Source organism: Rhinopithecus bieti, unplaced genomic scaffold (genome assembly GCF_001698545.2).
Source record: "Rhinopithecus bieti isolate Rb0 unplaced genomic scaffold, ASM169854v2 scaffold_21649, whole genome shotgun sequence".
NCBI lineage: Eukaryota > Metazoa > Chordata > Mammalia > Primates > Cercopithecidae > Rhinopithecus > Rhinopithecus bieti.
The window spans coordinates 1,669,743-1,685,418 of record NW_016811584.1 but is presented as its reverse complement, the minus strand read 5'-3'; the positions used below and the strand labels follow the sequence as shown (position 1 = coordinate 1,685,418).

Below are 15,676 nucleotides of genomic sequence, written 5' to 3'. Positions count from 1 at the left end.
AATCACTTGAACCCAGGAGGCGGAGGTTGCAGTGACCTGAGATCACGCCACTGCACTCCAGCCTGGTGACAGAGTGAGACTCCGTCTCAAAACAAAAAGTACAAAAATTAGTTGGATGTTGTGGCAGACACCTGTAATCCCAGCTACTCAGGAGGCTGAGGCAGAAGAATCGCTTGAACCTGGGAGGCAAAGGTTGCAGTCAGCCGAGATTGTGCTATCTCACTCCAGCCTGGGCAATAAGAGGGAAACTCCATATCAGGAAAAAAAAAAAAAAAAAAAAAAATTCAAACCATTTGTTCAAACCCAATTTGCAAATATTGTTCGTACATTAGATTGAGTACATATAGAGAGATGTTGAAGCTATTAATTGTGTCACATCCTCAAAGACAGTCCCTCTTTTGGACTCTTACATTCTTTGTTTTCTCTCCTTAGCCAATTTTTTTATATGGCTACATTTTCAACATTGTGAGCATGTTTTAAGAAATGTGCAGCCTGGAGCTCAATAGGTATCCCTTCCTCCCAGATAAAATTATTCATCAATATTAGTTTTATGTATAATATAAATATCTTTCTATGTGTACAAATAAATGTGTGTGTATGTGTACAGATGGACAGATAGATGCAGTATACTAAAAGTATTTATGGTTTTTTTTCCTCTTTTCCCAAAGTAGCAACTTAGATAACAGAATTAGATCCAGGTGTGTCCTGGTGTCCTTCTAGGCTGAGCCCCTAAGACTTGGTAGGAATAGTTTGCTGCTTTCCTCCATACTTAATTTTCCTCTTTGTTTCCATAGATAAATATCATTCAGGGAATTGTGGCAGAAATCAACACCAAGACTGGGGAATCTGAATGCCGGTATTATAAAGAGCGGCTTCTTTACTTGGAAGAAGGCCAGAAAGACTCCCTGATCGACAGCTCTCGAGTCTTGTGTTGTCATGGTGAACTGAAGAACAATCGGGGCGTGGTAAGTAGTTACTCCCTTTAAGCAGTCTCATCCTCCTCCCCTATCCCTAATTCATTTGATGTGGAGCCTCCTCTTACAATTTCTTCCCTATCTAGGGTCATGTTCTTTTTTTTTTTTTTTTTGAGATGGAGTCTTGCTTTGTCACCCAGGCTGGCTCACTGCAACCTATGCCTTCCCAGGTTCAAGCAATTCTCGTGCCTCGGCCTCCCAAGTAGCTGGAACTGCAGGTGCACACCACCACGCCCAGCTAATTTTTGTACTTTTTTTAGTAGAGACAGGGTTTCACCATGTTGGGCCAGGGTGGTCTCAAACTCCTGAGCTCAAGTGATCCGCCCACCTTGGCCTCTCAAAGTGCTGGAATTACAGGCTTGAGCCACCGTACCTGTCCTTCATTCTTTCAAACAAAATTGCTTTTCCAGTGTCATTTATATCACAGGACCACGTGTATATGTATATATATATTCATTCATATTTTGTAATGTTAAGGATCAGTACATATTCAGAAAGAATTTAGGAAACCAACATAGGGTTGCCAGCTGTTTATTTTGTCTGATCGTGACTTTGAAAACAAATGCAGAATAGTTAACATCTCTCACTTTGATTTCAGAAAATAAAGGATGATCTTAATAAGATGTTAGAAGGATTTAATCTCAGAAAACAGTCTTCAGCTGAATGCATTTAACTTATTTATTGTGGATTGGGACCCATCCACAGACTGGCATTTTGAAACCAGTTTTTTTAAAATAACAACCTATCTTCTATTGGTTGCATATTTAGCTTTGACCTATAGATACCCATTTCCTGGCTTTTATTCCCAAGTGGATACCAATGGTTCCTCTTCTGCTATCATAGCAACTGTGCATATCTCCCTTGGAGCACTTAATATAGTGAGTTGCAATTCTCCATTTGTCTGTCAGTATATTCCATTAAACCATGTTATTTTGGTGGGAGGACTGTGTTTTGTCAACCTTAGAATCTATTATGGGGACCTGGCACATACTGGGTGTTTTAAACAATGGGTCTCTTTAAACAATGAATGAATGCTTGTTTAAAGAGAAAGATGAATTTGAATTATATGAGAGTTCAAAATTCATTTAGCTCACCAAGCTATTTGTATGTATAGCCAGTAGAAATTTTGTGTGTGTGTGTGTGTGTGTTTAAATTTCTGTGTTGAGATAACCACTGGGAGAGAGACTCTGCATTTTGATTGTATTTCATCTTCAGTATCTAGCCAACCCTTAGAATGAAAGCCAAAACTAGATTGAAGGGTTCTTAATAAAGTTTTGATAATTCAAGGGACATCCGTTTAGCCTAGACTGAGCAGGCATGGAAATATTACTTGAAATCAGTGAATACATGTTATAACCCATTATCAGGGATGCTGTGGATCTAGCCAGTGCATGGTACAGTGGGGTAATGAGGCCTATCAAGTCTGTTGCTTGAAGACGTGTGTCTGTGGGACTAGGGAGTTACTGATTGCTAGAAAGCTGCATTCTGTTTCTTGCTTATTTTCAGAAAGTACCTGTGGACTTCTAGTATCTGACACCAAGCTCCTTGAACGTTCTTTCTAGGAAGCCCAATGAGAAATAGGAAAATGCACTGCTCCACAGGGTGTAAGCCTATTATATTTCTGTACATCAGTCAAGGACTGAGAACTCTCTGGTTAGATGTGCCTAGGGCATAAAGATAAACTCTAGTTTTATTGCAGGCAGATAGATGTTTGAGAACAAAGATAGTTGGGGTGGGAGGCTTGTGAGGTTTTTTCCCCAGTAGAGTTGTAAAAGTCATTGTGAATGGCCGGGCTCACGCCTGTAATCCCAGCACTTTTGGGAGGCTGAGGCAGGCAGATCATGAGGTCAGGAGATCGAGACACCATCCTGGCTAACACGGTGAAACCCTGTCTCTACTAAAAAATACAAAAAAAATTAGCCGGGCGTGGTGGCGGGCGCCTGTAGTCCCAGCTATTCGGGAGGCTGAGGCAGGAGAATGGCGTGAACCCGGAAGGCGGAGTTTGCAGTGAGCCGGGTTTTTGCCCCTGCCCCCCAGCCTGGGGGAAAAAGCAAAACCCCGCTTCNTGGGCCAGGGTGGTCTCAAACTCCTGAGCTCAAGTGATCCGCCCACCTTGGCCTCTCAAAGTGCTGGAATTACAGGCTTGAGCCACCGTACCTGTCCTTCATTCTTTCAAACAAAAATTGCTTTTCCAGTGTCATTTATATCACAGGACCACGTGTATATGTATATATATATTCATTCATATTTTGTAATGTTAAGGATCAGTACATATTCAGAAAGAATTTAGGAAACCAACATAGGGTTGCCAGCTGTTTATTTTGTCTGATCGTGACTTTGAAAAACAAATGCAGAATAGTTAACATCTCTCACTTTGATTTCAGAAAATAAAGGATGATCTTAATAAGATGTTAGAAGGATTTAATCTCAGAAAAACAGTCTTCAGCTGAATGCATTTAACTTATTTATTGTGGATTGGGACCCATCCACAGACTGGCATTTTGAAACCAGTTTTTTTAAAATAACAACCTATCTTCTATTGGTTGCATATTTAGCTTTGACCTATAGATACCCATTTCCTGGCTTTTATTCCCAAGTGGATACCAATGGTTCCTCTTCTGCTATCATAGCAACTGTGCATATCTCCCTTGGAGCACTTAATATAGTGAGTTGCAATTCTCCATTTGTCTGTCAGTATATTCCATTAAACCATGTTATTTTGGTGGGAGGACTGTGTTTTGTCAACCTTAGAATCTATTATGGGGACCTGGCACATACTGGGTGTTTTTAAACAATGGGTCTCTTTAAACAATGAATGAATGCTTGTTTAAAGAGAAAGATGAATTTGAATTATATGAGAGTTCAAAATTCATTTAGCTCACCAAGCTATTTGTATGTATAGCCAGTAGAAATTTTGTGTGTGTGTGTGTGTGTGTGTGTGTTTAAATTTCTGTGTTGAGATAACCACTGGGAGAGAGACTCTGCATTTTGATTGTATTTCATCTTCAGTATCTAGCCAACCCTTAGAATGAAAGCCAAAACTAGATTGAAGGGTTCTTAATAAAGTTTTGATAATTCAAGGGACATCCGTTTAGCCTAGACTGAGCAGGCATGGAAATATTACTTGAAATCAGTGAATACATGTTATAACCCATTATCAGGGATGCTGTGGATCTAGCCAGTGCATGGTACAGTGGGGGTAATGAGGCCTATCAAGTCTGTTGCTTGAAGACGTGTGTCTGTGGGACTAGGGAGTTACTGATTGCTAGAAAGCTGCATTCTGTTTCTTGCTTATTTTCAGAAAGTACCTGTGGACTTCTAGTATCTGACACCAAGCTCCTTGAACGTTCTTTCTAGGAAGCCCAATGAGAAATAGGAAAATGCACTGCTCCACAGGGTGTAAGCCTATTATATTTCTGTACATCAGTCAAGGACTGAGAACTCTCTGGTTAGATGTGCCTAGGGCATAAAGATAAACTCTAGTTTTTATTGCAGGCAGATAGATGTTTGAGAACAAAGATAGTTGGGGTGGGAGGCTTGTGAGGTTTTTTCCCCCAGTAGAGTTGTAAAAGTCATTGTGAATGGCCGGGCTCACGCCTGTAATCCCAGCACTTTTGGGAGGCTGAGGCAGGCAGATCATGAGGTCAGGAGATCGAGACACCATCCTGGCTAACACGGTGAAACCCTGTCTCTACTAAAAAATACAAAAAAAATTAGCCGGGCGTGGTGGCGGGCGCCTGTAGTCCCAGCTATTCGGGAGGCTGAGGCAGGAGAATGGCGTGAACCCGGAAGGCGGAGATTGCAGTGAGCCGAGTTTGGGCCACGGCCCCCCAGCCGGGGCGACAGAGCAAGCCCCACAAAAAAAAAAAAAAAAAAAAAGTCATTGTGAATAAAGTCTTGGGTCAGAAAAAAACCACAGTAGTTTGAGGGCAGGAAGGAGCTGAGACCAATAAGAAATTATCAGTGAACATTCATAAATGACTTTTTTGTTTGTTTGTTTTTTGAGACATTGTTTCGCTCTGTTGCCCAGGATGGAGTGCAGTGGCACGATCTTGGCTCACTGCAACCTCCACCTCCCAGGTTCAAGCAGTTCTCGTGCCTCAGCCTTCCGAGTAGCTGGGATTACAGGCACCCACCACCATGCTTGGCTAATTTTTGCATTTTTAGGAGAGATGGGGTTTCACCATGTTGGCCAGGCTGTTCTTGAATTCCTGACCTCAAGTGATCCATCCACCTCAGCCTCCCAAAGTGCTGGGATTACAGGAGTGAGCCACTGTGCCCAGCTGAGTTGTATTTTTAAAAGGTTGCCCAGACAGTCTCAGCCCACCTTGGCTAGAAGGTTGATAGAAGTAGAAACAGTGTAAAAATCTGATTATCCCAAATGCTGTACGTTAAAACAATCCCCAAAAGAAAATTCTTAACACATTATTTCCACAACTACCACACCAAAAAGCCTTTAACTTGGTTATTTTGTGCTTCATCCTGTTTTTCAGTCTTCTTAAATATACATTTTATTCCCTCTAGCCAAGATGGTTGGGTTTTGTTTCTGTGTTTGTGTGTGTTTGGGAGGTAGTAGGGATAGGGGTGGGAGACCTATGGGTTTCTTTTCTCCCAAATTTAAAATGATCTAATAATATTGAATGTGCTTCCATTATCCCAAGTCAAAATTCTAATCCAAAGTTTTAATTCAGTTCCCATTTTGTTTTAGATTCAGGGGGTATATGTGCAGGTTTGTTACAAGGATATACTGCATGGTGCTGAGAATGGGCTTCTATTGATCCCATCACCCAGATAGTGAACATAGTACTCGATATGAAGTTTCAGCCCTTGCCCCTCTCACTCCCTCTTGCCTTTTAGAGTCCCCAGTGTCTGTTGTTCCTATATTTATGCCCATGTGAACCCAAGATTTAGCTCCCACTTACAAGTGAGAACGTCTCCTCTTCTGGTCTCTCCCCTTTAAGACTGCTGGATTGACATTCCCAAATATTTCCACCAGAAAGCTAGAACCTAGTTGCAAAGTTGTGGATATTTTCACTTCAGTTCCTAAGCATTTCCAAACTGTGAGAAGAGTCTGGCACTTAGCATTGAATGGAGCAAATTTATCCTAACTCCACCAAGTACACCTGCTTTCATAATGGGGCCTAAAACAAGCCTTCATTTTTGCAATTTTCTTTTTGCCCACATCACACACATCAGTTGTCAACTTTTCTCTTCAGAGAACCAAGGTTCTGATGAACTTAACTGAGAAGGAAAATGTTGATCTTTTTTTTTTTTTTGAGACAGAATTTGCTCTTACCTCCCAGGCTGGAATACAATGGCCTGATCTCAGCTCACTGCAACCTCCACCTCCTGGGTTCAAGCAATTCTCCTGCCTCAGCCTCCTGAGTAGCTGGGCTTATAGGCACCCGCCACTGCACCCGGCTAATTTTTGTATTTTTAGTAGAGATGGGGTTTCACCATGTTGGCCAGGCTGGTCTTGAACTCCTGACCTTAGGTGATCCGCCCACCTTGGCCTCCCAAAGTGCTGGGATTAGAGGCGTGAGCCACCCCACCCAGCCTGATGATCTTTCTTTGTGGCTGTGGCTGCATACTCTGGTTCCCTCAGGAATGAGCAGTCTTCTGATTTGGAGTTCCTGGATAAAGCTGATAATGACTCTGTGGTTGAAGGAACAAATGTTTTTTATGGGTTTGGAAAGCAAAGATTAATATGAGCTTTGATATACCAGTCTCATTTTTTATAGACTATTTGCAATTTTCATGTTTTAGAATTTTTTTTTTTTTTTTTTCGGAGACAGTCTCGCTCTGTCACCCAGGCTGAAGTGCAGTGGTGTGATCTCGGCTCACTGCAACCTCTGCCTCCTGGGTTCCAACAATTCTCCTGCCAGCCTCCTGAGTAGGTGGAATTACAGGCGGCACCGCACCCCGCCCCCCCGCCCCACCAACCTCGCCTTGGCTAGTTTTTTGTATTCTATTCTTTTATTTTTTTAGATGGAGTCTTGCACTGTCGCCCAGGCTGGAGTGCAGGCATGAGCCATGGCGCCCGGCCTAGTTTTTGTATTTTTAATAGAGATGGGGTTTCACCATATTGGCCAGGCTGGTCTCGAACTCCTAACCTCAAGTGATCTGCCCACCTCAGCCTCACAAAGTGCTAGAATTACAAGTGTGAGCCACCACGTCTGGCCTGCTTACTTAGAATTATATTGAGTAATAAAACCAAAGCCAAGAGAGTGCTAACTTTTTTTCCCTTCATTGCCCTCTTGATTCTATTTCCCTTTCTCGTTTTTTTTTTATAGGAGCGGGGCAGATATGTCTGTACAAGTTGTGAATTGCAATATGAATAGGGCCCCCAAAGTTGGCAACCCTGGCTGCAGGTATCTGTAGGCAGAAGGGCTTTCTCCACTGAGTCCCTAGGGAGGTGCTTCTACAGGAAGGGCAGTGGACATATCTGGAAGTGCCTCCATCATGCCCAACTTTGGTTCTCCTGGAGGTAGATTTGAACCTAGGAGTTCATAATCCGGTGTGAACCTAGTACCTGGGGACCTCTCTATCCACAGAGGTCCACATATCAACCACTCATTACATTATTGCTTAGTGAAAGACGGTGGATTTTTTTCTTCTAGAAACTGCATGTTTTCCTGTTCCAAGAAGTGCTTGTGATCACTCGAGCCATCACCCACAATGAGCAGCTTTGCTACCAGCTGTACCGTCAGCCAATCCCTGTGAAGGACCTCCTGCTGGAAGACCTCCAGGACGGAGAAGTGAGGCTGGGTGGCTCCCTGCGAGGGGCATTCAGCAACAACGAGAGAAGTATGGATAGCAGTCGGGGTTGACATGTTGAACGTTTTTGGCTGTGGTAGTTTGGAGTGAGTGGGCAGCTGGTGGAAAGAGAAAAGCCAGTCTTGAAGTCAAACTGCATTTGAATGCTGTCTCATCACTTCCTGATTATGTACTTTGTTTAGCCCCTGTGATTCTCAGTTTCTCATCTCCAAAATGGAAATGCATACGTACCTCCTTCATAAGATTGTTAAAAGGATTTAGTAAGATACTCCAAGTGAACCTGTCTGCACATCGTTAGTGCTCCTTAAGTTCCCTTTCTCTGTCTTTTTCCATTGGATAAAAACATGCTTAAAACCAGATAGTCCCTACGTGGATACCATTTGCATTATGGTGGGTTTTGCAGTTGAACTGGTAGACTTGTCCCTAAAGAGACATAAGAATGGTCAACTGGAATGTGGGTTCATCTGCAACATTACTCAGTGGGCCTAATTTAAGACTTCATAAACGAATTAATTAAAAGAAGCCAAGATAGCAATATCTATCGAGTATCTAACATGATACTCAGTGAAACAAGCAGGTAACTTCCTTCCCCTATGGAGCTTGCATTGTGATGGAGGAGAAAGATGATAAGCAAATGAATACTCTAAGTGTTGTTAAGAAAACTTAAAACCCAGTAAGGGAATAGGAAGGGATAGCAATAGGAGGTCTGTTTTATTTTTATTTATGTATTTTTTTGAGACAGAGTCTTACTCTGTTACCCAGGCTGGTGTGTGGTAGCGTGATCTCGGCTCACTGTACCCTCTTCCTCCTGGGTTCAAGTAATTCTTGTGTCTCACCCTCCCAAGTAACTGGGAATACAGGCGCGGGCCACCACACCTGGCTAATTTTTGTATTTTCAGTAGAGACGAGGTTTTGCCATGTTGGCCAGGCTGGTCTCAAACTCCTGGCCCCAAGTGATCCACCCACCTCAGCCTCCCAAAGTGCTGGGATTACAGGCCCCCAGGCCCCGCCTGGAGGTCTGTTTTAAATGAAATAGGGAACACTTCTTTGAGAAAGTAACCTTTGAGCTTCCTGGGTTAACATAGGCATCATACTGTCAAAGTAATTAGTATGTACTGCCTTCTACCTACTGATCAATCCCTCTACCCTAGGAGTAGGAGTAGTAGAAATAAGAGCTTATGTTTCTTGAGTATTGACTATGTGCCAGGCATTTTATAAGCATTTACATGTATTACATTTATTCCTCATAACAACCATATAAAGTAGGTTCTTGTTTTCTTCATTTTACAAGTTAGGAACTAAGATACAGAGGATTTAAGGTACTTGCCCAAGATCAAAGGGTGGAGCCTAAATTTGAAGGACAGAGATTAGCTTCTAGCCGAAGATGGCTAGCAGTAAAACATTTTGGCCTCCTTTCCCTCTGTTCCTTAGCCTCTAAGCCATTGGAAGTGGTGATGGTTCCCAGTCTACTGGCTGCAGGGTTAGTGCAAAGGGACGGACTGCAGATGTTTCTGTGAAGCAAGCATTGCATGTGGCACACAAGGCCCATTAAATGTCCATTATATTGTTGTTATTAGATTAAATAGGCCAGGCATGGTGGCTTACACCTGTAACCCCATCTTTTTGGGAGGCTGAGGTGGGTGGATCACCTGAGGTCAGGAGTTCGAGACCAGCCTGACCAACATTGCAAAACCCTGCCTCTACTAAAAAAATACAAAAATTTGCCGGGCGTGGTGGTGCGTGCCTGTAATCCCAGCTACTTGGGAGGCTGAGACAGGAGAATCACTTGCACCCAGGAGGCAGAGGTTGTAGTGAGCGAAGATTGTGCCACTGCACTCCAGAGCAAGACTCCGTCTCAAAAAAAAAAAGATTAAATAAAATGTCTTCCATATTGTGGACTACCATTTCTTTTAAATGCAGATAGCTCCTGTTGAGGTAATTAAAATGTAATTTCATTTGACAATGAAACCAAGTTTGTCTACATATATCTTCTCCATCATTGAATACTAAGTGTATAGATACTCTCTTGGAGAAACATGGGCATGTTTTAATATTAAAAAGAGCCTCTTAAACTGAAAAAAAGCTCTAGCTTGGTCTACTTGTTGAAATGACAGATTATGAAACCCACTTTTAGATCTACTGAATCAGAATCTCTCAAAAAAGGCCTGGGGATTTATTTTTATTTGTTTATCTTTATTTTTTGAGAAAAGGTGTCACTATATTGCTCAGGCTGATCTCAAACTCCTGGACTCAAGCAGCGCTCCCACTTTAGTCTCCTGAGGGCATCTGTCTTTTTCACAAGTTCTCACCCCAAGGGATTTTGTTATGCAGCCAGATTTGGTCACCAGTACTCTGGGCTCCCCTGAATCACTTAACTTTGTTGTTGCAAGATGATCTCCACCTGCTGGTTTCTGAGATAAATGAGGGCAGCTGAACGCTAGACCTGTGTCAGCCCCAACTCCCTGATGGTGACTGCAGGGTGGAGCTGAGCCATGTCCCAGTTCAGTGGGAAACGTTTTGTTATCAGCAATACCTGCCATGGATTCTGGGGTTTAGTGTCACTACGTGTGTTCTCTTTGGCCTGAGGAAGGATCTGTCCATTGACTTTGTTTTTCATGTGCTTTTCCCTTCTAGTTAAAAACTTCTTCAGAGTCAGTTTCAAAAACGGATCCCAAAGTCAGACCCACTCGCTACAAGCCAATGACACCTTCAACAAACAGCAGTGGCTTAACTGTATTCGTCAAGCCAAAGAAACAGTTTTATGTGCTGCCGGGCAAGCTGGGGTGCTTGACTCCGAGGGATCATTCCTAAATCCCACCACTGGGAGCAGAGAGCTACAGGGAGAAACAAAACTTGAACAGATGGACCAATCGGACAGTGAGTCAGACTGTAGTATGGACACGAGTGAGGTCAGCCTCGACTGTGAGCGCATGGAACAGACAGACTCTTCCTGTGGGAACAGCAGGCATGGTGAAAGCAATGTCTGACAGAAGCATGTGCATTTCGGAAAGCAGGCCTGCGTCTTACCTGTACAGTATTTGCATTCCGCAGATGGAACGGTTTGGAGAAGCACTTTTTCATACTTTCGTGAAAATATACATGTTGACCCAGTCTCTTGTATCTGTACCTTTGTCTCTAGTACTGTGACTGCCAATCTGTCTGTGTAAGCTGGAATCTGTGGCAACTATTACCCTGTGTTGTATTTCACAAGTGTCTAGATGGATGGAGAGGTACTCAAACAAGTTACTTTCAATTGTCCTGCTGGATTTTAAAAAAACAGAAAAAGAATCTCGAAACTACTGTTTTACGTAGATTGCTTGAAGAGTCCTTCCTCTTGTGCTTCTGTAGCACTTTCCCAGCTCTTAGATGTGGTAGCTGAAGGCACAGAATTTAGAGGGCCTTGTAAATAGGGCATGACGAAGTCACCTGTGTATCGGGATGGTATTAGAGAGAGAATCAGGAAAGACCAACTCATGAAGTGAACTTGGTTTGATTTTATTCAACTAGAAAGCTTGAAAACATCCCTGGGGATTCTGAAGGCTTAATTTTGCAAAGGAGGACGCACTGTCTGAACCTTGCAACTTCATCCAGTGCAAGTTTGATGCAAGAATGTATTAGGACATAAAATAGAGGCTGACCTTAAAAAGGGCCAGGACAAAAGCAGCTGCCAGCTCTGAATCTTTAACTGAAATGCACATGGCACCAGGAGGTGTCTCTCATAGTTGGTTGCTAGCCTAAAACATCAGAATAGAACCCAAATGGCCTAAGAAAGCCTTCCAGGATAACAAGAAGGCCCTGTCTTCATTGTGTTTCATCTGCCTAGGCCTACTCATATTTTAGAGAATGAATGAAGCAACAAGGGAGAGAGACCATGACTCTATCGATGACACTGTTTATAGATACACAGGAGAGGAAGAATTTGGAATGAAAAGCACTTCGTCAGAACCTTGTGTGGGAGCCACTGAGAGTAAAGCAAGGCTGAGAAAGGCCAGAGCCTTGGGCTTTCCTGCTCTGCTTTTGGGTTGTCAGTTTGCCATCTCTGGTTCTGTGCTATAATCAGAATTATAATTATGTTCTCCAGAGGCCAATTTCATTAACTCTGATGAATTAGGATCAGCTAGCCACATTAGTAACCTCTTTGTCCAGCTTTGATTTACAGTGCAGGGTAAAGTGCAGACCTTAAAAAAAGCGAAGTACCTAGAAGAGCTCCCTGCAAATGTAAATATTAAGGATGACCTGTGCAAAATTATACCCACACCAGCACTAGTGGTAATTATTCTAAATTATTGCCAAAAGTTTTCTTTAACCTTCTGTCTTTCAAGTTTACAGAAAAGAAAGTAAGTGCATTGATGTCATTTTATTATGTACATATATCATGTGCATTCAAAGAAGCTGTGTGACAGGATATATCAATATAAAAACAAGGTATATACTTCATTATTTTTTAAAAACAAGGATATTGTGGTCAATTTTACCCTATAAAACATATTTCTGAATTTATAGATCTTAAACATGGTGAATTTTTTCTATTACAAGTTTATTTAAAACTGCTTTGTTTCTCAAGTTGTTATTGATACAGCAAGTGAACCTGCTGCAGACAGAAGCAGAGGAAAGCCAAGAACAGCCTTTTAATGGTGAAGAAAAGAATGAATGATTCTTTGTAGGAGCCATCAGCCACTTTTAGGAGCCATCAGCCAGTGTGGTGGGAAAAGAGGTTTGTCAAGTGTTGGCCTATGGGAAGAAAGTCAATGAATGTTTTTTTGAAATGAATGTTTTTGTATAATGGCCTTAAACTTTTCTGGAAATATTTCAAATAAATTACATTATTAAGTCATCCTCCAAGTGTACAGTGTTTGTCCTACAAACAAAATAACAAGTTTCAGCTGTGTTCCTGGGGAGGTTCTTTCTGAAATTTTTGTTTGTGGTTCCTGAATACAAACTTTAAAATAGGGTGCAGATTGATATAAATGCTTTTCTTTGATCTATCAAAACTTTCACAGAACTCGTTTTTTTTCTTTCTTTTGAAACAGGGTCTCACTCTGTCACCCAGGCTGGAGTGTGGTGGTGTGATCATAGCTCACTGCAACCTCAAATTCCTGGGCTTACGTAATCCTCCTACCTCAGCCTCCCAAGTAACTGGGATTACAGGTGCACATCACCACATCTGGCTAATTTTTAAATTTTTTGTAAAGATTGAAGTCTCACTACGTTGCCCAGGCTGGTCCTGAACCCCCTGGCCTCAAGTGATCCTTCTGCCACAACCTCCTAAAGTGTTGGGATTACAGGCATAATCCACTGAGTCTGTACAATAACTCATAATTCTAAAATCTATTTTCTCAAGCATTCTCTTTTCATTCACTTACTTATGTGTTCACTTTTAATAATTATCTGGAATCCATACTATGTATAAAGTCAAGTGATAAGTCATAGGTGTTACAGAAAAGAAATGTAGAATCTCACTGCTAATATAGGTAACTGTTGAGGAACTTGAGGCTAAATAAAAGAAGGCAAATTTCTGGGGCTGGGCGCGGTGGCTCAAGCCTGTAATCCCAGCACTTTGGGAGGCCGAGACGGGTGGATCACGAGGTCAGGAGATCAAGACCATCCTGGCTAACACGGTGAAACCCTGTCTCTACTAAAAAATACAAAAAACTAGCCGGGCGAGGTGGCAGGCGCCGGTAGTCCCAGCTACTCGGGAGGCTGAGGCAGGAGAATGGCGTGAACCCAGGAGGCGGAGCTTGCGGTGAGCTGAGATCCGGCCACTGCCCTCCAGCCTGGGCAACAAAGCGAGACTCCATCTCAAAAAAAAAAAAAAAAAAAAAGAGAAGGCAAATTTCACTTTGAAATTCTTACTGGAATTTCGGTCTAATTAAAATGATTAGTACTCTTTCTAGACTGAGCGCAGTGGCTGCACCTCTAATCCTAGCAGTTTGGGAGGCCAAGGCAGGTGAATTGCTTGAGTCCAGGAGTTCAAGACCAGCCTAGGCAACATGGCAAGACCTCATCTCTACAAAAACACAAAAATTAGCCAGGCATGGTGGCATGTGCCTATAGTCCCAGCTACTCAGGAGGCTGAGTCGGGAGGATCCCTTAAGCCCAGGAGGCAGAGGTTGCAGTGAGCTGTGATCATACCGTTGCACTCCAGCCTGGGTGACAGAGTGAGAACCTGTCTCAAAAAAAAAAAAAGATTAGTACTCTTTCCCACAGTTAGTGGGGTTTTTTTTTTTAGATGAAAAGGCTAAACATTTTTAAGCTGTTAGTAGCCAATTCTCAATAGCACATTGGCCCAATAAGGCTGGTAGGTAGTCTTATCTTTACAATAAGCTCTCACCATTTTCTTTAACATACTGTTACTTCCCAAATTTGGCAAGATATTCACATAAATAAATGTAAGTCCACATTTTTTCCCAAATGCAAACTCGCTTCTCCTAATTCTCTTTTTTCTTCCTCCTCCTCTTTGTCTTTTTTGTCTGTCCTCTTTTCTCACTGCTGCTTTGGCTATTCCTTCTGTTTTTCACTCCTATAATTATACTGACTGTCAGTGCTAAAGGATGTATCTTATATTAGAAAATGTTTGTACTGGCGTTTTGTGGGTTAGTACAAATGAGTGAGGGCTAAATGGTTTTACATCAGTCAATTTTCAAGATGTTATTTCACACACAACTAGATGTAATCCTTGCAGTCTACTAGATATAATCTTTGCAGTCTAAATGAAAACCCATAAGCAATGAACAGAGCCAGAACCAGCAATTTTCTGTAAAATTAGAGCATGGTTTCAGCTTCTGGGTTGTGGTCACCGCCACTGACTGCTTTAGTTTCCATTCCCAGCACAACCTGCAGCAGCTAAGAATGCACAGCTCTTCATAACCACAGCCCTGTTTCAACAAAGACTGTGTGGCTGCAGGAAACTGCAACCCACCATCTTGGTGAAGAGGCTGTTCGACTTTCCATTTACATTCTGTCCATGTCCATTTTTTACTAATTCTCCCAAAGCTTGAAGACTCTCAAAGATTTGGTGAAGAGACTGGCCAGTTTCACTCAGGTCAGTTTCCCCCACCTGACTCCCCTTGGCACTGAGGAGACAGACACTAAATACCGCCCCCCCCTTATTGATGCAGTTGATTCAATTAATTCACACTAACTTGTTTATTGACAGAATTCTAGAACTACACTATTGGAAGGGAAGAGGGTTCCCCAAGCCCAAACCTACCAATAGAAATCTGATGATCATCAAAATGTAAAACCTTGTCCACATGAGCACTCAGTGAGAAAAGGTGACCGTGTTCACTGTACCTCAAGGGTACTGAGGGAAATAAGTTGGAAAAAAAAAAAAAAACATGCTCATGACATCATATCTCCTTTCTCCAGATTTGGTTCATATATCAGTCAGCTGCACAGACCTACCTAGTCAAAGCAGTTTTCAGTTGACCTGAGGGAATAACAAGGAATTAGAAGTCATGCACTGTATCTTTAAGAGCCAATCACTGGACATGCATTCCTAAGCTTGTCCACATGCAAACATACCTAGGTATTAATGAACTGTGCTCTCATCTATGAAAGGTTTGAAAATGACATCCTGCAAGTGTTTTTATTCTCTGTTGCCAGGGACACTGGACCCCTCAAGCCCATTTAAAAGTGAGACTGTGTGTGAAATCACTGTTTTAAAAAATACTAAGAACTAGTAGTTTTCACTGTTACTTAATAATCACTTTTAAATTTGTACATGTTGCCCAGGCGTGGTGCCTTATGCCTGTAATCCCAGCACTTTGGGAGGCCGAGGAGGGCAGATCACTTGAGACCAGGAGTTGAAGACCAGCTTGGCCAAAATGGTAAAACCCCATTTCTACTAAAAATATGGAAATTAGCCTATCCTGGTGGCACGTGCCTGTAATCCCAGCTACTCAGGAGACTGAGACACGAGAATC

General features: G+C 42.3%; 1 protein-coding gene across 7 annotated transcripts in view; it reads left to right on the top strand.

Moving 5' to 3' along the window:
• The window catches only part of ARHGEF3 (Rho guanine nucleotide exchange factor 3), a 348,389-nt gene extending 335,802 nt beyond the window's left edge, over positions 1-12,587 (top strand). For all 7 annotated transcript variants that reach the window (XM_017894189.1, XM_017894195.1, XM_017894194.1 and 4 more), the window contains 3 exons: positions 795-965; positions 7,595-7,781; positions 10,386-12,587. In XM_017894189.1, the coding sequence (XP_017749678.1) occupies positions 795-965; positions 7,595-7,781; positions 10,386-10,738 (711 nt within the window). In that variant the 3' untranslated portion in view covers positions 10,739-12,587. The remainder of the gene's footprint in view (positions 1-794; positions 966-7,594; positions 7,782-10,385) is intronic.
• The last annotated feature ends 3,089 nt before the right edge of the window (positions 12,588-15,676 follow it).